Source organism: Canis lupus, chromosome 3, assembly GCF_011100685.1.
Source record: "Canis lupus familiaris isolate Mischka breed German Shepherd chromosome 3, alternate assembly UU_Cfam_GSD_1.0, whole genome shotgun sequence".
Taxonomy (NCBI): Eukaryota; Metazoa; Chordata; class Mammalia; order Carnivora; family Canidae; genus Canis; species Canis lupus.
The window spans coordinates 63,211,815-63,232,075 of NC_049224.1; the positions used below are offsets into that span (position 1 = coordinate 63,211,815).

The 20,261-nt window shown below is 53.6% G+C and overlaps 1 protein-coding gene across 2 annotated transcripts in view; it reads right to left on the reverse strand.

Moving 5' to 3' along the window:
• MAEA (macrophage erythroblast attacher, E3 ubiquitin ligase) overlaps positions 1 to 20,261 on the reverse strand; it is a 36,187-nt gene continuing 15,926 nt past the window's right edge. The window contains exons 2-10 of one of the 2 annotated variants that reach the window (XM_038533304.1): positions 14,864 to 15,046; positions 12,520 to 12,723; positions 8,991 to 9,113; positions 8,228 to 8,341; positions 5,311 to 5,387; positions 4,594 to 4,702; positions 1,826 to 1,959; positions 1,112 to 1,307; positions 1 to 750 (exon numbers count right to left, since the gene is read on the reverse strand). In XM_038533304.1, the coding sequence (XP_038389232.1) occupies positions 655 to 750; positions 1,112 to 1,307; positions 1,826 to 1,959; positions 4,594 to 4,702; positions 5,311 to 5,387; positions 8,228 to 8,341; positions 8,991 to 9,113; positions 12,520 to 12,723; positions 14,864 to 15,046 (1,236 nt within the window). In that variant the 3' untranslated portion in view covers positions 1 to 654. The remainder of the gene's footprint in view (positions 751 to 1,111; positions 1,308 to 1,825; positions 1,960 to 4,593; positions 4,703 to 5,310; positions 5,388 to 8,227; positions 8,342 to 8,990; positions 9,114 to 12,519; positions 12,724 to 14,863; positions 15,047 to 20,261) is intronic. The other variant, XM_038533305.1, reaches the window with a different exon arrangement.

Below are 20,261 nucleotides of genomic sequence, written 5' to 3' on the forward strand. Positions count from 1 at the left end.
TAAGAAATAGAAAACCCTTTTATTAACAGGTTTTACATTTACAGTTTATTAGCTAATCAACATCAACATGCAAAAATAAGCGCTAAATACAAACCTCTACGGTATGGTTTTGTGTAAACTACAATGGTTCATTGGATTTGAAAAGTCATCGGTGGTTACTTGGACTGAACTACTAGTTTCTGTAACGAACAGCATTCGCTCTACAGTTACGGAGCCGTCGGCAAGGCCTCTGCAGAACTCGGTCCAGTGGATTTCCACGTGAATACATTCTCAAGCAGGAAATAAGGCGGCACGAATGACGTGACATTGAACCTAGCACACCCTAAGCCCGCCTGGCGGCGGCACAGGTGCAGCCCCATGGGCCCAGCTGAGGACGGCCACCAGGGCGGGCGGAGGCGGGGTCGGGGGCGCGGGAAATCACCAACTCCTGTTTCCCAAGCGGCCGAAGCTCCCTCGGCGGCGGGAAGGTCTCTCTGAAAGGGGAAGGCGTCCAGTAGCTCACGCGCTTCGGAGTCCTAGCAGCGGCATGGCTGTCCCCTAGCACGGGCGTACGGACCCGACCCTCCCTTCCTTGGAGTACCCATCGTCGCTCACTGATCTTTGGTCGCAAGAAACAGAAACGCAGGCAGGCAGGGGCACGCGGGGCGGCCCAGCCTACATGATGTACACCTTCTCGGCTTGGGAGAAGTGGAACACTTCTTTGGTCCTCGGGCAAACGACTTTGTCATCTTGGCGGATGGACAGCAGAGACTGAACACAATGTGGGGGGAGGGGGCATGAGGGCACGCAGCCACCCACCCACCGCTGTGGGGGGTGGGGGGCTCGGCTTCCCTCGTGCACACCACCTCCTGGTCCCCACCACCTCCACTCTCCAGGGGCAGCACAGGTCTGAGTCCTCCGTACCCGGGGCCAAGACCTGCCCCTCAGGCCCAAACCTGGAGCCCACACCCCATGCCCAGCAACCGTGCCCCACACCCCACACCCCGCAGATACCTGGTGCACACTTAGGACTGCCAGGCATCCCCTCATGCCTCCCCCCACATTCCCAGACCACACCTCTTGCCCTTGTCCCACCCTGGCCTTCCCCCATGTGGCCCCTGTGGCTCCTCACATTGTAGCCGTAGACGTAGCCGTTGGGCAGCATCATGGGCGGGTTGTTCTCATTCATCACGTCACCCGAGATCTTGCAGACCAGGCGGGAGTTGGCACAGTGGGCCATGGGCAGGGGCTGTGCCAGCTTGTTCAGGGAGCGGCTGCAGACGGGGCAGTCGGGGCTCTTGGAGCTGCCGTCCTCCTTGTAGCACTGTCTGCATTCAGGTCAAGGAAGGGTTGTGCGGTGGTGGAAGGCACCCCTGCTGCCCTGTGCCCCTCAGGGCGGGTCCCATCATGCAGATGGCCACTAAAGCAGACAGCCCAGGGTCCGCAGGGGCCCAGGTGTCACACTCAGGGGGGACCCTTGGGAGCTGTGGTCAGAACCCCACAGCTCTGATGGCAGGGGAGCTGCTGTGGTGCCACCACATGCATCTGGAAATAAGAGGAGACACTCGGCCGGAGGCAGCTGGGGCACAGACCAACAGAAGTTGGAGCAAATTCTCAGGAATCACCCTGGGAAACTGTTCCCAATGGCGCCCAGTCCCAGCTGCCAGAAAGGAAGCCAACATTGGCCTTGTGGTCATCATGCAATGTGCCCAGCAGTGTGTGGGGAGTGAAGCCTCAGTGTGCAGGGTGCAAAGGTCTCTACAGCCCTGTGAACCACCCCGGCTACCCCAGATGGAGCCTCAGGTCGGAAAGGGCACATGGGAGCCCCTGGCCGCCAGAAGGATACGGTGTCTTTATCGCCGAGAGGCCAGCCTGCAGTGTGAGGGTGAACACAGAGTTGTTCCCCAGCTGGTGCAGCCGGTAGTTGTCATATCGGAACTGTTGGATGAGCATCCGCCACCGGGCCGGGTCCAGCAGGTCCTGGAAGAGACAGGGCAGAAGCATGTTGGGGACACTGAGGGGGACGGTTCATGGAAGCACACTGCCGTCCCCACCAAAAGCAAACAACAAACTGTTTCCATGCAGGTGAAAGGCAACAGAAACCACAGCCCCCCGAACTGACGGGCGCCCACTGGAGAACAATGCGAGGTGCCCACAGCCTGGACTCCCAAGTCTGCTTAACGGACCGCTGATGTATCCTGCACAGACACAGACGCTAAAGGGTGGGGGTCCGGTGGCCTCCTGGCAAGAGGGGGAGTCAGTGGGCAGAAGGATGGCTCAGCACGGGTCAAAGCACCGAGGCTTTGGGGGAACAGTCTCACTCCAGAAAGTAACTTGCTGGGCCAGAACAGCCCCTGCCTGGAGGCTGGAGAACCTCGGGACAGGACTTGAGCCTGGTCATTGTGTGTCCCAAAGCTTCCCAGATGCAAAGTCAACACAGGCTGGAGGGGAGGAGGTGCGGGGTCAGGGGAGCACCACAGGGCTTAGGGCAGACATCACGCTTAACTCCAACATTACAAAAACAGGTCTTTAGTGTTATTTTTGTCAAAGCAAAGCCACAAAGGATTCAGCGCACATTCCAGGGCTCCACACACCCCACCCCCTGCGACCCTTGGCCTTGGGACTCCGGTGCAGCCACCTCTCCCTGACCAGAGCACTTCGTCCTGCTTGTCATGTGACCCAGGCAGACACACCTGTGACTTCCTGCCACAAGGGGCTGAGGGCAAGGGCTCTGTCCCCTCAGCATGGCATGGCACTGCATCGGCACATTCCTGCAGCGTCCCGGGCTCCCTTCCTGGGCCCTCCCCTGTGTGTGCACCCTGGCTGTCCATGTCCATAGTGAAGAGGCTGTGTGGCTGTAGGCGGTGCCTACGCCAACAGCCTTGATGGCTGCCATGGCTTCTCTTCCACGCTGCCACAGTGCCTCCCAGGGGGTCAGCTGTCCAGTCCTTAGGCAGTGGAGAGCAGCATGCCATCATGAGGCATATCTGGTGAGGACTGGCCCATGCTCTACAGATGCACCCTGAGTGGGCATCTCACTCTCTAGGGAGGCCCTTTTCTGCACTTCTCACAAACCTTCTCCAGAGCACAGAGGAGAAACTGTAGACGCTGTCAGTTAAACCAAGTTCACGTTCATTCCTGCAGAATCTCCATGACCCGAGGATTTATTACAGGACATCCCTGATACCAAAGAACTATGTGAGTCCCATTGGGGTGGAGAAGCTTCCAGATGCCTCGCAGAAGGCCTGTGGCCAAGTGTTCCAGCCATCGGGAGCTCAGCTGGGCCTCCTGGCAGGTGCTGATGCCCACAAAACCACAGGGGCAGGTGGGCCTTGGGCAGAGCCCACCATCAAGGCTCAGGGAACAAGCCCAGTTCAGCCCACAGAGAAGGCGGTTTCCTTCACTCCTCCTCCAGGACAGCCACATCATGGGTGAGCATCTCCCACTATGGATGGGGTCAGGTGTGGACCTACAGGCACATGGGGTCGCAAGGGTGGGGTCTTCGGGAACTAGTTTCCTTGTAAAAACAGAGGAGGAAGAGGGCTTCTTCTAACCCTGCCAAGGCCCTGATCTCGGGCTTCCTGACTCCAAACAGTGGAAAGCAGCCTCTGAGTCTGGGATTGTCATAGCACCCCAGACACACGAAAACAAAAAACCAAGGGTGGACCTGTAGGTGTGGCCACAGCTGGGAGAGCGTGGGGGTGTGGCTAAACAGAGCCCATGCAGCGGGAGGAGCCCCAGCCTGCAGAGCAGGGTGGCATCGTGCAGGAGTCATGGGGAAGGCAGCATTAATGCACAAGCACACCAGAAACAGGACTGACACTGTCCCTAGGCCAAGTAATAAAGGTGTGCCTGGCTTCTCTGGACACATTTACAGTAAAACATGGGAACAGAAAAATGACGTAGGGATGGAGCTGCTCATCTAAACAAAGCAGGACTTGACGATTTGGAAACTTCCCGTCTGTGTTGCAAACCACGAGAAAGCCGCCCCAGAAAGAACACCATGGGTGTGGCCGAGTGAGGCTTTCTAAGGACAACAGTGTGGACATGACCAAGGGCTGATGGCCAAGGACCCCCAAGCGGGAGGAGCCAGAAGGAATGAGGGAAGGCTATCCCAATTCCTAGGTTCTCCAGGAACTGGAGCTCTTCAGCTCAGAACACAGGACATCTTTCAAGACAAGGGAAGGACCCCAAAGGCAGATGAGAGATTGTGAGGGCTGCCCTAGGTTTCCAAAGGTTTCCAGCTGTCACCTGGTTTCAAGAAGCCAGAGGCCCTGCCCGGCAAAGCCGAGTGGGCTGGCCAGTGATGCTGCATGATGACGCCCCACCCAGATCCTTGCACGGACCCACAAGGCCAAGGGGAGCAGGGGAGAACAAACCCTGGAAGAGATGGCAGAGGTCAGGAAGGACACTGGCAGTGGGAGAGAAAGGTGAGGGCAACAGGTGAGGCACTCAAGGCTGCAGCCTCTTGTGCATTGTTCTGATCCAAACTTCTTACTGGCAAAGCGGAAATGCCAGGGCCAAAGCCCAGTACAGTGTGTGTCACACCCCAAGCAGGAGCACAACCACAGACCAGGTCCTCCCCAGCCCCGAGGGCCCACAGGCACAGGTTACCTTGTACGGGGAGATGTGTGTGTCTGGTGGGAAGGCCAGCATGCCCATGACCTGGCGGACCTCGTCCAGCTGGCTCCCCTCAGCCTGACTGAAGTGCTTTCTTGCATGTCTAGAAAACATTTTGGGTCGTTTGAGTTTGCTTTTTTACCTTTAAGAATTTGTGCTCAGCATATGCCAAAGCCTCAGTGCCAAATGAGCCCCACCTCTGTGACCTGGGCCAGGGTCTGTCAGGACCTCAGCTCAGCAGGACCCCCTTCCTCAAAGGAACAGAGACGGGGACTTGGCTCAAGGCACCCAGCACAGAATCCCATTCAGAAAACATCCAGAGGCATTGACCCAACTGAAAAGGGCACCTGTCCAAGCCTTTACAAGCGACCCTGGTGTACATCAACCCACACCCCATGGCACGAATTATCAAAACGCCCCCCCTTCCCCGCACAGCCCCAGAGAACCCAGAGACAGTCCAGCTCTCCCAGTTCTGCAATGACTCCCCATCCAATTTCCAGAGACAGAGCCAACCCCCTGAGTGTACTGGATAGAATGGAGCCTGGGTGCCAGGCGTCAGCACCCTGCTCCTCACAGGCAGGGCCCAGCCAATTTAGGGCAGACCTGCTGGACACTCCATGCTTCATCCCCCAGAGCCTATGAGGCCTGTCCCATCAAAGTCAAGAAGGCAGTCTGCTCCCTGGTAAGAACCGTGAGCCCCTCTCTACGTACCTCACGGCGTCTAGTCTCTTGTTCTGCCGGATGAGTTCAATGAACTCCTGAATCCTTAGGCTGAACTCCAGGCAGCTCTGGGGGTAAAGACAAGACAAGGCTTGGGGAGAGTCACCAGAGCCATGCCCATAGGCTGACCCCACCAGACCAGCTGGACACTGCACACCCCGCCAAGGAAGCTTAGAGCCACCAGGGAGATGGGTCTGATAATAAAACTGTCATCTCAGCCCACAGTCAACTTTCCTGGCTGTGATGCACGCGGGCTCAGCCTTCCAAGCACAGCAGAAGCAGTGCTGCACCCGGGGGCCGATGGCCCTGAGTGAAACCCATGGGCTAGGCTTGGGAATGGCGGGACAGGCAGGCACGGGCATGGGTGGGCAGCCAGGCTTCACCCGAGGGTAAGCAGCAGCCACGCATCACCATGAGGATGCTGCAGGCTGTCAGCAGTTCAGGGGGGCGTGGGACACGACTTCCCAGGTGAAGCAAGTGACCCCATGAAGACAAGTCTCCTTCCCTTCATGAGGACAAAGCAGCTCTCTGGATTGTTTCACTGTCATGAAGTCGTAAAAGCACGTGGGCACGCACTCAGACCCTTCCTTTAACTGTATTTGGCAACTTCAGCCAGAAGGACCTTGCCTCCGTTGGCCTCAGAATTCCATGAGGCATCCCACCTCCACCTGCTCTGGGAGATGGAGGCTAGCCCCGACCTGGGGCCTGACACCCAGTGGGAGGAGGCGGGAAGGTGGTTCCTCACAGAGTGTGAGCAGGAGCAACAGGAGTGGAGCAGGTGAGGGAACCCAGGTCCCTGAGCCGGGACTGGGTGAGGACTCTTGGGGTGAGGGTGAGGTGGGGACCGTCCGTAGTGGGACACCTGGGGGGAATATTCGGGGCAGAGGAAGAGCCTGACAGTTCAAAGACCCTGGCAAGAGTGGGTAGGACAGGAGGCACACAGAGCTGGAGAGTTGGTCACAGCAGAAAGTGGAAGCCCCAGGATCTGAGGAGGGCGCTGGAGTATGACAAGTCTGGGATAGCAGCTGCTAGGAGATGGTGCCAGGCGGGGAGGTGCTGCTATGCCAGGTAGCTCCGTGTCTGATAGGCATCCGTCCAACAACTTCACACGGGGTTCTGAGGAGACGCTAACAGAGTGCCACCAGTGGGGTCATTTGTATGGATGCTAACTCTGCTATCCTAGCAACGTCTAATCTGAGTTCAAACTCTTGTGGCTGGGGATGGGAAGGCAGGCAAAGTGAACTCTTGTAACTTAAGACAAAAAATTGGATCTTACAAAGATGGTAATTTAAACCATAATGTCTCCAACATGGTCTCAGAAAACACTCAGTGTTTCCAATCAGAAACAGAATATGTAGAATTAATAGAACAAGAGAAAAATCTCTGCGTTTTCCACTCATTTGCCATCCTGCCTTCCACAGTATCTGAGTCACAAGATGACGTGGACAGATATTCTACACGGCAAGTCCATCGGTCAGACCCCAAACATCTAACTCTTACACTCGTGTGCCAATAGTGGAATTTCCTACCCGAGCCTCCGTGCGTGCACACTGGCATTCCCATGAAGCACTGCAGCCAGACTGCGAGACCGTGCCCTCTACCAAGCCCCTGCCCTGTTCCATGGACATGAGGGTGGCGCGCTGGCTGATGTGACCTACCTTGGAGCCTACCAGGCTGTCAGAGGTGAAGGTGCAGAGAGCCCCCCAGCTGGTGCCCAAAACGTCCACACCACAGGTCCTCAGAGCAAGGCATGTTTTCCTGGCCTGGCCCCTCCTCCCCTGCCCTTTGCACCAAAGCAGCAGTCTGTCCTGACACCCAAGTGGATGGAGGAGATGCCATGTGCTGAGTGGCAGGCATGCCACAGACCAGCAGACAGAAAGGAGGCCCCAGCCCCAGTGATGAGTTCCCTTTCAAGGCCAGACCAAGAGGCCACGAGGCAGAGACCAGTGGGGAGATGCCCTGCCTCCCCAGGGCAGCTGATGATTGCCGCTTCTGCACTCAGGGGACACCAGGAGGGAGCCGCCAGGTGGACATTCTAGATGGACAAGGTCATAGTAAACGACATGCTACAGCTTTACACAACTGACATGTTTAAACATGTTCTAATATCTTAACAGCTCTGTTCTAGCAGGTCACCTTCCAAACAGTTCACTAACAAGCAAGTACGTATGTACTAAACTTAGGTACTTAGACTCAAACATAAAATACCATGACTCCAGGTGATCATGCCAAGCACTGAGGGCTGAATACATTCTTCATGTGCTACCTGCAAAAGGCCTGGCGCTTGCACATTTGTGACCCATCCAGCTTTCCTGACACGCAGCACATACACTGTTGCTTCAACTGTCCATAAGCTCTGGAGATGGGACTTGATGCAACAGATATTCACTCAGCACACCTGTGGTCTTAGAAATATTTTCTAACCACAGGACACATGGGTCTCAAAGTTTCTTTTCTTGCCTAGAATCTCATGACTGCTGTGAATGATCCATTGTCGTCAAGCTCCTGTCCCCGCCCCCCCCAGCCTGCATGTGTGAGCTCCCATGTGTACACACACATATGCACGCTGTATGGCCACTCTGGTGCCCTACCCTGCTCAGCTGATATTTTGTAACAAGCACGTTTTTGTGTCATTAGCTTGTCTCTCCAGTTAAATGGCCAGGTAACAGGAATCTGCTATCCATGGATTCGGCCGCCTGCCCACCCCACTCCCACAGCAGCTGCGAGGCCCCGCCTGGACCCGGCCTGTGTGGCTGTGCCCTCGCCAAGCAGCAGTGTTGTCTGGAGGTACCAGGGCTTGCAGAAACTACCTGTCGGGATGGAAAGCCTACTTTCCTTGTGACGGGGTTCCCACTGTGCGGCACAGCTATGGGGGCTGCAGCAGGAGAGCAGGGTGAGTGTTACATACCAATTCTGGCTTTCCTTTTATGGTTTCCATACCAAGATCCTCACTCTCTTTAGGGGAGCCACTGGCCACTCTACTTTTCCGTCCCGTCTTCACGTCGTGCTCGCTTTGGCGGCCCTGAGTGGCAGAGAGCGTCACCCTTGGCTGGTGACTATGTGCACATGACAAGCTCAACCGGGGAGAGGTTAAAGGTGCTCGGTTTAGAAAACAGAAAACAAACAGTTTTTCTAACGGAGGCAGGGGAAGGTTAATTGAAGTTAAACATTTCTGCAAGCCCCATGGTGACAACACCTATCAGTAAGCATGTTTAGATTCTATAATTTATGATTAAGTGTCAATCCGTGAAGCTGCTTGTGGGTCTCAAGAACAGCTGTATTGGAGAGTATCCCAGCCTAGAACTCTGCCCGATGGACAAGGCTTCTGGAGGGGGCCTTCCTCTATCAGTGACCAAGGGACTAGGGGCAGGACAGACCCAGCAGCAGCTAACAAGCTGAGCACACGCAGGCAGTCGGCACCTCGCTCCTTCAGAACCTCATGCTCAGAACACATGGCCAAACCATAATGCAGAAGGGGGTGCACTTTTCAGGGATTTTACCTAAAACCCAAACACTGCAACCAAAACAAAAATCCTGAACCCACACCAAACCCAACAACCCCACCCTCTGACCCCGAAGCACAGAACTCCAAACTCACAGGTACAGGCGCGTGGGTTCCGGGCAGGTGCCGGCCCCGCCCCTGCCCCGCCCCGCCCTGCGAGCCTGCACACCTTCATCTTGCGCAGACGGGACTTGTTGTCGTGGCACCAGGCCAGGCAGGTGGCAGTCTCGCGCCTCTCCAGGGACTCCTCCACTTCTTTGGCCGTCAGGAACATCTCGATGTTCACCAAGTCCTTAGGGGAAGGAAGCAGTGTGCGCTCAGAGCACTGGACGCCCGGACCCTCCCGGGCTCCCCTCTCCCTGCACCCCTGGATGCCCCCCTCCAGCATACCCCACCTGGGCAGTTCCTCCAGCTGCTCCTCCAGGTTGAGGGGCCCTGGGACAAGGGGCAGGCCCACAGCGGGCGGATGTCTGCACACTGGCCAGGGCCTGCACTGCACTAAGTAGGATACAGTATCCCCAGCACAGGTGGAAGACTATCCCAAACCAAAGCCCCAACCCAGACCCTTAGGGGCCCCAAGCAGAGGCCTGAATCCATTTTACCCTTCACGATAAACCTGGGAACCCCAGCAACCCATACCCTCACTGTTTTGTTCCCTCCAAAGATGTACGTGAATGAGATTTGTGAGAAGGAGCAGCAAGGCTGGATGGGTAGGGCTGTCTCTGCCTCCCTGTTTACTCTCTCCCTTTCTCTGCTGCCTATGGAGTCACATTTGCTGAGCTCTGGAGGATCCAAGCAGAGCAGGGACCCAGGGTCACAACATCCACAGGGTGCTCAGGGCCTTAAATCCCCAACAAAAGGTCAGAGCACAACCTCCTTGCCACGGAGGCGGGGAAGAGAGGACCATGCTTGTATGCCGCCAGAGGAGGGGGAGCAATTTGAAGGAAACAAATTTCAAAGGATAAATTTCTCTCCCATCTGGAATGACTACAGCAAACATGGTTACTAAAGCTCAGTTTCTCAGAGAAAGGAGGGGTAACATCCAACACAAAAAATTCCCTTGAATTCTCTTCAGGTATGTTCCAGTGACTCTCAGGCCTCACGCCGAGCACCTCAGCACGGGGAAGCACAGCACATGGCAGCTTTCTTGCCACAATGCCTCCACCAAAGGTCTGCCTGGGGCCAACTGAGTTAGGGGCCGGCTCACTACAGGGCTTGCATGTCTATGCAGCCACAGCCGTGTCCTGCTTCTCCCAGAAGCAGTGTCTGGAGAAGGAACACAGTCCTTCTGGTGAGTACAGCATAAGACGCGAAGTTTCAAGTATAAAAGTAACCATGGTGAAAGCCAGAAACTTTTGTTTACATGGCAAGAAGTACATTATGGCTAACAATGCCACAGTTAAAACTAGACATTCATAGTGAACAAGAAAAAAATACTAATCAGAGTGCCATTATGTGGCAACCAAAGGCCAGCAGAGTTACTGCTCGGTGTCTTGCCATGGATAAGTAATAGCTGGTTAAGGGCAGGAGAGCCCCTGAACAGAAGGCAAGGGCTGTGAGATGTCCGGTCGGCACACTGTACCACAGCTCAACAATGGGCAGTCTGGGGTGGGTCACACAAGGGCTCCCAGACAGATCCCCAACCTCACATGGCCAGAGACCCCACGAGGCTCTGCTGGCCCCACATCCTGACTGCCAGCCTGTTGGGGCAGCCAGGTCAGACAGGGGCAGGACTGACCCTGCATTCCTTGGCCCTTCCCACCCCCATACTTTACCCTTCTGACACGGGACCTGACAGGGAGTGCTGGGCACCGCAGCCAGCACCCTGGCCCTACATCATTTCAGAGGTCAGCTGCTCTTGTGAACCATCTCTCTGGCATTTTCACTTTTCTAGAACCTTCCCACAGGAAAATGCTAGGTCTCCTATATGAGGGTCATCTTTCTCTCCTTATTTCCCATCTCTAGTTTTCAGTTTTGCTCTTCTGCCTGTGCCTCAGGGTCCTTGGTCTGTAAGGCCTCAGGGTCTGGCCTCTGACATCTTTCTCCTGCTGATGTTTCTCAGATATTCATAGACCTTGGGGTGTTAAACCAGATGACCGGAGGTGGGACAACATGGCTCACACACACCACAGCTGGAAATGATGCCAGACTACCAGGTGTCCGCCCCACGTGAGATTCCAGCACTGTGATTTCTAATTCAGAAGGGCCAGAGATGCCAGCAAGGATATGCTTGTCCACCAAGACCGAGGCTCCGAGTGGTGAGGCACACAACCCCCATCTGGGCTGACCCCATGGACTCTCTCTTCATGGCATCTTTTGACAAACAGAAGTTTTAAATGTTAATGAACCTGATATATCAGCCTCTTCATTGGTGACAGCACCCCATCCTGTCAGAAGCCCTCACCCCACCCCCAAGGGCGTGAGGTTCCTCTTCTGCTTGCTTCTAGAAGCAACCTTAATTTCTATACATACTTGTGAAGCTGGAGGTTCCACATGGAAATCTCACAGTGCCCCCTTTACAAGATATCTGAGGTGTGACCACCCCCATTACCTTGAATCACACAGGACAGCCTCCTGAGTTACCTATGGCCCCCATACTCTGTTCTTCACAGAGCAACCAGAGTGAGCCTATTGAACTCAACCTCTCCCCTCCCTACCCCGCACCCATCTCAGTCAAGGGGAAGCCCCACTCTATGAGTTCTGCAGGTGCTCAGACCCCCATCTTAGTATAGGGCAGCTCCCAGGTCTGTCCTGGGAGCTTCCTCTCATCTCTGCAAACCCACCCCAACCAACTTTCTGAAAATCACTAGCCCTCCTGCCCCTCTACCCTATGCACCCCTGTAAACAATCCTGTTTGACCTCATGCCTCTCTCCCCCTCAAAGCACACATTCCTCCAAGCTAGGAACATTTGGCCACAGCCTCACAGTAGCAGGGAAAAAAGGGATGGGGTATCTGTGAGCACCCAAATGACTACTGCAGATGAACAGGCTGTGCCAAGCATACACAAGGTCAAGAGAGCTGGTCAATCAGGTACAAGCTGGTCGTGCTAGATAGGGAAGGAAGACAGGGTGAGGGATCTCTGGGTACAGGGTGGAGACCAGGGTTGGGGAGGCAGACACTACCCAACAGCAGAGAGGCAGCTCCCAGCTAAACCAGCCTGAAGACTAGAGAAAGGTGCACATGGGTCTGTGAAGCCCTGGTACAGGGAATGAGAGCACTGGGTGACCTCTACCCCATGCCAGGATGCCTTTGCCACTGCCAAGCAGCCTTCTTTCTGAAGCTCCAAGCTGCCTGGCTTGCACGTGCACTGAAGGTCAGAGCATTGTCCATTCCTACACCTGTATCATAGGTACCACTAAAGACAGACAGATGGAAAACGCACCCCACCCTGGAAAAAAGATCTCACACCAGTAAAAACAATCACAGGAACACACCTGGTATATAAATATAGAATGGGAAAAGTTCCCTTCTGCGTTCTTCCTCATAATAACATGTTGCCAAATGAGAAGCACCCTGAGTCGTCACCTTAGTTCAACCACTGGATCTGGATCACCTTTGCAAGAAGGGTTTAGCCCTTTCTACCCAATCCCAAGAGCTGCTCTCCAAAGTGCTAGCTTGCACAGCTCGCAGCGAACTGGCACATTCCAGGATGGCCCAGCCCTGGGGAGGTGACAAGAGGCCCCGAGTGCATGCCCACCTCGATGCCGCTCTGGCGGGCTAGCTTCACGGCTGTGTTGTAGTAGCCACAGCGCAGCAGGTGCTCCACCATCATGCGGTCCATGCGCTTCCTCTTCCACATGCTGGCTGCTGCGGGCTGGTCACTGCTATGCTCTTTGAGGTGCTCAATCCTGCGCTTGCACAGCTTGGCACTCTCATCCTCCGCCTGGATGGACTCCACCGCCTGAGACACATAGCAGAGACTGCTCAGGATAGGACAGTGACCAGGCTGCCCCGACCTGGAACACTCACCAACAGGAGGCAAGGAAAAATCAGGCGAAAAGGAGGGGATGTCCCCGCACTCGGTGACAGAAGCAAATGGGAGAGCTGTCCTCCCACCCCACCCCCACCCCAGCGCCACCCAGGTTTGGCTACACCTGTTGTTACCTCACACCTACCGCTCTGTGCACTTGCACCTTCTCTTCAGAGATGGTACTTCTTTATGTAGTCTGGGGCTATGCTACCATATACGTATGATTTTAAATTTGTCATGGCTTCCTAGTTAATTAAACGATGTTATTATTTTTTGACTTTCCATCTTTTATATTCCTTTCTCCCTCAAAGTCAAGTTTGTTCAAAATGAACATGGCTCTGTAGAAATGTTGTGTCAGCACTGTCCCGGATAGCAGCTGGCTCTCCACTACTTGACGTGTGGCCAGCACCACAAGGAGCCGGATTCGTAATTTCCTTCACTGAGGTGTGGGTGTCATGCCTGGCTGGAGGGGCCAATGCACAGCACACACCCAGCACTCTGGCCGGCCCGCATCCTCAAGCAAATGCCACTCCCCTCTACCTTCCACTTGCTGCCAGGGTACCTGCTGCTCTTTTGGAACTGGTTTTCTTACTCCAGCGTTTTCAAGATTTTTCTCTCTTTTCAGTTTAGTGATGTGAAATCCTAGGTAGATTTATTTATCCTATCTAGGACTCTGAACTGGTGACTTCCATCAGTTCTGAAAATCTGGGCACTCTTGCTCCTGTGCCATCCCCCTTGACTGAGGTCACAGAGCTCTGGTCTCTGAGGCTTCCCACTCTGTTAGGTATCTCTGTCTTTTTAGCACTCTCTGCTGTATTCTTTTTTTTTTTTTTAATACAATTCATTCATTCATTCATTCATTCATTCATTTATGATAGTCACAGAGAGAGAGAGAGAGAGAGAGAGGCAGAGACACAGGCAGAGGGAGAAGCAGGCTCCATGCACCGGGAGCCCGACGCGGGACTGGATCCCGGGTCTCCAGGATCGCGCCCTGGGCCAAAGGCAGGCGCTAAACCGCTGCGCCACCCAGGGATCCCTCTCTGCTGTATTCTAGATAATCTCTTCACACCTACCTTCCAGCTCACAAATTCTCTCTTTAGCTCTGATTATTAAATGCTAAAAAGTTTGTTATAAGGCAACATCTGAGTTTTTCATTTTCAGTTATTTATACTTTGAGTTTTATTTGGTTTATTTTAAACTCTCAATCCTACTTCATGCTTTCTGTTCCCTGTAAATATTCTCAGCTATTTAATCTTTAGATGCAGTAGAGGGTGGTATCTGAACTCTGTGTGGTGTGTGTTGTTTCTGCTACACCTCAGCTGTGGCATCCTTTGAACCTGGTGACCCTACGTCACCAACGTGATGCTCTGATGGTGTCCTCCACCTGAGACGTACGTTTCTTGTGCCTGGTGCCTGGAGGCACCACCAGCCAGGGCCACGGACACTATGTTGAAGAGGAGGGGTCTTGGCTTGCCCTTACCTGACAGGCAGTTCTACCGGGCCCCACTGCCCACCCTAGCCTCCCCACCTTGGCTGGCCCCAGTCATGGGGCCCAGTGCAGCCCCACGGGCAGCCAGGTGGGGGCAGGGGCGGGAGGGGGGGCTTCTCTCCTCCGGGCCCCTGACCTTGGGTTCTGATGATAAGCTTTGTGTTTTAACAAGCCCTTTGATACATTCAGTAAGATGTTTTAAAATACCTTGTGGCATTCTTTGGGTTGTTCAGAGGCACAGTACTGCACTCTACCTACCTCTCCCAGAAATGAAAAACTCTCCATGAAGTTCTGAGGTGAAATTCTAAAAATAACAACTCATTTGCCTCCCATCTGCATGTGGAACCCCCTGAAGCCAGACCTGCAGGAACAGGAAGCCAGCCTGCCAGCCTCAGAGAGGCTGCAGAGCACAGCCAGCCAGGAGGGGTCGCCTTTCCCCACACACTCAGGGTTGCCCCCAGCTCCTGCAGAAGACACCCTCTCTTCGGGATGGCCTGGGCACACAGTAAGGCTGGGCCTGTGAAGCCATGTGACAGCCCGTGTGGAGGCAGGCAGGCAGAACGGTCCAGAAGCAATACTGGCCTTCCTCTTGAGGACGCTGAGCTTCTCCACCACACCGTCCAGGAGGCTGACTACGGAGTCCACGGCTGGGCAGCTGCTCAAGGTCTTCTCCAGCTCGGCTACCACCATGGTGACGTGGCTTGTCTCGCGGTCAATGTTCTTCTGAGCAGCCCGAAAGCGTTTATTCAGGGTCTCGTAGGGCACCTGGAGAAGAAAGGTCACTGGTGTGTGGGATGACCAGACCCCTTCACAGCATCTGTCAAGCAGAAGTCCTTGGCTCCCAGCACTCAAAAGCCTGACTAAGGCCCATAGAAGGCCTGTGTGATGGAGGGTCCTTCGTGTTCCTGAAGAGGACGCTAACAGAAAGGTGCAAACTGTCCCCAAATCCAGAGCTGATACAGCTCCATTCTTTCCAAAGGGCACACTGACAGAATAATCCCAAAGTTCATCCAGAATAATGGTTAAGGAAATGACCAAAATCAGAGTAGTCCCAGGGGCGCTGAGGACGCACAAATGAGTCAGAGCATCAGCACCAGCAGGAAGCTACAAGGGCGTACTTAACTCCTCTCAAACCATGCTCCTTTGCCCCCAGTCACAAAAACCACCTTTCCCTACAGAACACGTCACAGATAAAAGACCCATGAAGGGATGACATGTCGCTGTGGCCCTTCTGTCCTTCCAGAGACAATGGTTGCTGACACTCCTCCCAGCCCTGCTCCTCAAATGCTGCTCACACAGCATGGCCACCCTGGTGACCAGCAGGTCACTGTGGAAGTCTTGCTTTGCTACAAACCACACTAGGCCAACACTTCCCTTAGAGTGGTACCCAGCGATGGGGAAGGACCCACTCCCAAGGGGCACTGCCAGCGACAAGTGCCAGGCACCACGTGCAGCAAGGAGGAGCATGGGATTCCCAGGAGCAGAGACACCAACGGGACAGCACAAACCAGAAGAGCCCGGCCCCGGCCAAGGAGGGGCCACTGCAGCAGCAGGTCTCGTCTCCAAGACCTGGCCAGGCCAGTACTGAACTTGCACCAGCTGCCACTCCCTCTTCAAGCTCCCCGGGGTACAGGTGGCAGCGGGTAAACAATCTTGTCCACACCTTGGGTCTTACCAGCTCATGAGGCAGAATGCCATAAGACAAGCCATGTACTGCCACGTGGGCAGGGCTCATCCCCAGCAGCTGAGTCTAACAGCCTTTCATGGTAGCCATGGTCTAGCATAAGCAAGACAGGAGAGTCTCTGAGACAAGAGGAAGCAAAAGGGCTGTCCTTAACATGGAGTGGCACCCACAACACCAATACAATGTCACCTGCATCTGAGGTCTATCACCTAACCAGGCCTGTCCTGGCTTCACAGGCCCTCAAGAGTCTTCCACTCTTGGTGCGAGGATCAGAATGAAACTTCGAGGAGATGACCAGACAAAGACACCCACCCCATCCTCCCTGTCCAAAGGAACAGGCACCCTGCCCAGTTTTGGGAAAGAGCCTCAGTTTTGGTAAACATATCTCATAACACAGCACAGCATGCAGACCTAGGTGTGTGCATTTAGGAGACTCCTCCTGGACAAGAGGGGAGAAGCTATCAGTAGAGGCCGGGCATTGGTGGGATGCTGATGTGTGCATCCTCCCTTTCAGAATCTTGGGTTATTTTCAGAGCTCCCACCTAATTCAGGGGCCCTGCAAACTGTCTGCAAGGATGGGCGTGTGTTTCCAATCTGACCTGGCTGACACTTTCATACAACACAATAAAAAGAATTACTAAGAAGTGAACTGAAACAAATTCCATGATGCATGATAACAAAAGCTTCAAAGTCTTATTCTCAGATTCAGATGTTAAAATTACATTCAATAAACACCGTAACATAATTAAATGCCACATAGAGCATTCAGCAGGAGACAGTACGGTACATCTCTGGCTCTCCACAGCTGAAAAGCCAGGTGAGAAGCACATGAGCACCATGACACATGCTGGACACAGCCATGTTCCTAAGGACCAGCAGGTCTCTGGTGTGGTCAACAGCACGAGACTCACCAGAGTGGCAGGTCTCAGCGTCCTGCCTTCCGCAGATGACATCTAGCCTGAGGCCCATCCCATAGAGCCAAAGGGGATGTAAAAGGAGACTCCAAAGCAAGAACTACAGGCTTAGGATCTCCATTTTTAACTTTTACCCAAAAAGGAAGCAGGAAATGCTCTAGCATTCACCTCCAATCCATGGTAGATATTGTAAGGTTACAAAATCAATTATTTTATCTCTCTTTTTTTAAAAAAAGATTTTATTTATTTATTCATGAGACACACAGAGAGAGGCAGAGACCTAGGCAGAGGGAGAAGCAGGCTCCATGCAGGAAGCCCAACGTGGGACTGAAGGCAAACGCTCAACCGCTGAGCCACGCAGGCTTCCCAATTACTTTATCTTCTGATGAAAGAAGTGAACTCAGGATTTCCTCCTCTTCTGAGATGCACTGCTAGGGGCCATGAGCCCCACCAAGCTCTTCCACCATGTGGCCTGCATCTTCCCCCACACCTGAGTCAGTCCCCCAGCCTACAGTGCTGAGTCTGACCTCCAAATGGCTGTCAAGCGCTTTCTGTGGCCACTCTTGCCACAGAGGACTCACTACCTGCCCTCAGTGCTCCAGCTCCACACCTGGTCACAGGCTCCACAGGACTGAGCTCTCAGAACCTCACCTACTGCCTGCACCTGCACCTGTCCCATGCCCCCCACTGGTCTGGTCCACAGCACCTCCCCTCCCTGCCAGCACCCCTCAGAGTCTATGTCCTGGGAGCACTGAGCAGCCTCCTCTGCCATCTTCGGACCATCATGGGGCACCAGGCAGCTGCCCCGGGAAAGCTCTTCAGCCTCTGACTACAGGGCACCAGCCTGGGGTCTCGGCCTCCCTGCCTTTCCCCAACTGACCCTGCTGCTCAGTCACCAACAGCTCCTTCACAGCTTCCTTCCAAATGAAGGAAAGGAATTTCAGAAATACTGAAGACTCTGAACCATGGTTAGTACCCACAACCCTTTTCTAGAAGGAAAATCACGGAGTCCTCAGTGAGACACACATAACAAGACCAATGAGAGGAAATAACAAGACGCAACAAAGAGCGGTAAGGAAAGAAACCAGTAAAAATATAATCAAACTATAGGAAAAAACCAATCCACAGCCTGAGAAGCATGGATAAGGTGATTCTACGTCTAAAAGATTTTGAGGGCAGCCTGGGTGGCTCAGCGGTTTAGCACCGCCTTCAGCTCAGGGTGTGATCCTGGAGACCCGGGATCGAGTCCCACGTCGGGCTCCCTGCATGGAGCCTGCTTCTCCCTCTGCCTGTGTCTCTGCCTCTCTCTCTCTCTCTCTCTCTCTCTCTCTCTGTGTATCTATCATGAATAAATAAATAAAATCTTTAAAAAAAATAAAAGATTTTGAAAGAATTCCAAAATAAGAGGCAAATATTAGAATTATACTCTTATATGCACAGACAACAAAACTAAAAGTAGACCAATGGGATTACATCAAACTTAGACTTGAGCGAAGCAAATGAAGCAACTAACAGAGATGGCTGCCCAGGAAGGGGAGAGCACCATGGCAGAGTGGCAGGTGGAAGGCTCCACCTCCAAAGCAAAGACACAGATGGACTGACCCCAACTCACAGTGGGCAGACGACCTGAGCAGCCACTTCTCCCAAGAAGATACATGGTGGCTGACCCGCGGGGGGCGGGGGGGGGGGGGGCGAGGAGGGCAGTGCTGAGCAGCACCAAGCATCAGGGAAATGCAGGTCAGTACCACCAGCAGACCCCACCTCACCCCCACATGGGATAGCTGCTCTCCAAGGAGCAGACACCAGTGAGTCTTGGTAAGGATACAGGAAAACTGAACCCCTGACCACTGTGGGGGGTGGGTACAGCTGCCGTGGAAAATAGCATGGCCAGTCCTCAAAAACAAAGCATAGGATGACCACATGGCCCAGCCATTCCATGCCTGGGTACGTTCCCAGAACTGACGGCAGGGTCCCAATGGTCATGACAGCATTGTGCACAGCAGCTGAGACGTGGAAACACCCATGTGTTCATGGACAGATGGATGGACAGATGGGAGGATGGATGGAGGGACAGAGGGACAAGTGAATGAATGGTCAGATTCATGGACAGACTTTAGATGGACAGATGGATGGATAGATGGATGAAAGGATGGACAGATGTATGGATGAGTGGATGGATGGATGGATGGACAGACGGATGGACAGATTACCAAAATGTGGTGTATACACCCAGTGGAACATTATTCAGCCTTACAGAGAAGGAAATCCTACCATATGCTGCAACATGGATGAACCTGTAGGACGCTATGACAAGTGAATAGCCAATCACAAAAAGACTAACCTGTATGATTCTCTCATATGGGATACTGAGAGAAGCCAAACTATCAGAAACAGAACACAGAAGAGCAGTAGCCAGGTTTGGGGAAGAGGAGAGTGGTTTAATGGTGCAAGACTGAATGTGTCCCTCCCCTCCGTAATTTATATATAGGATGGTATATGGAGATAGGACCTTGGGAAGTGAGTGGGTTACCAGGGTGCAGCCCTCATGACTGGGGTCAGCACCCTTTAAAAAAGATTGTTCAGGGATCCCTGGGTGGCGCAGCGGTTTGGCGCCTGCCTTTGGCCCAGGGCACGATCCTGGAGGCCCGGGATCGAATCCCACATCGGGCTCCCGGTGCATGGAGCCTGCTTCTCCCTCTGCCTGTGTCTCTGCCTCTCTCTCTTTCTCTCTGTGTGACTATCATAAATAAATAAATAAAAAAAAATTTAAAAAAAAAAAAAAAAAGATTGTTCACTATTTTCACCATGTGTGACACAGGAGAAGATGGCCTTCAGCAGGCCAGAAAAGGCCCCACCAGAAGCAGACCACACTGGCACTGTGATCATGGACTCCCAGCCTCCAGGACTTGGAGAATAACTTTCTCTTGTTTATAAGCACTCAGTTTACTGCACTCTGAATTAAGACAAATGGGTACACACTTTCAGTGGTGCGAGGTGAGAAGTCCTAGCGACCTTATATGCATATAGCTAACATTGCTGCACACTTAAAAATGATTAAGAGGGCTAGTTTCACGTTATGTTTTACAATAAAAAAAAATATTCCTATGACGCTGATAATACATAGCAATGGTATCTGACTTCAACACTTACCATGAAGCTGTAGTGAACGAGACAGTGTGGTCCCGGTGCAGTATTGCACCAGGATCAGTGGAGTGCGGAGAACCAGAAATGGACCCCCATGCGAGGTGTTACATCCAACCAAATTGCTGAGCAATCCAGGGCAGAGAGGACCAACTCTCCAACAATGGCACAGAACTGGATGGCCATGGGGGGGGAGGGGGGACCTCAACCCGACCTCATGTGGTCTGCAAACATACTTAAA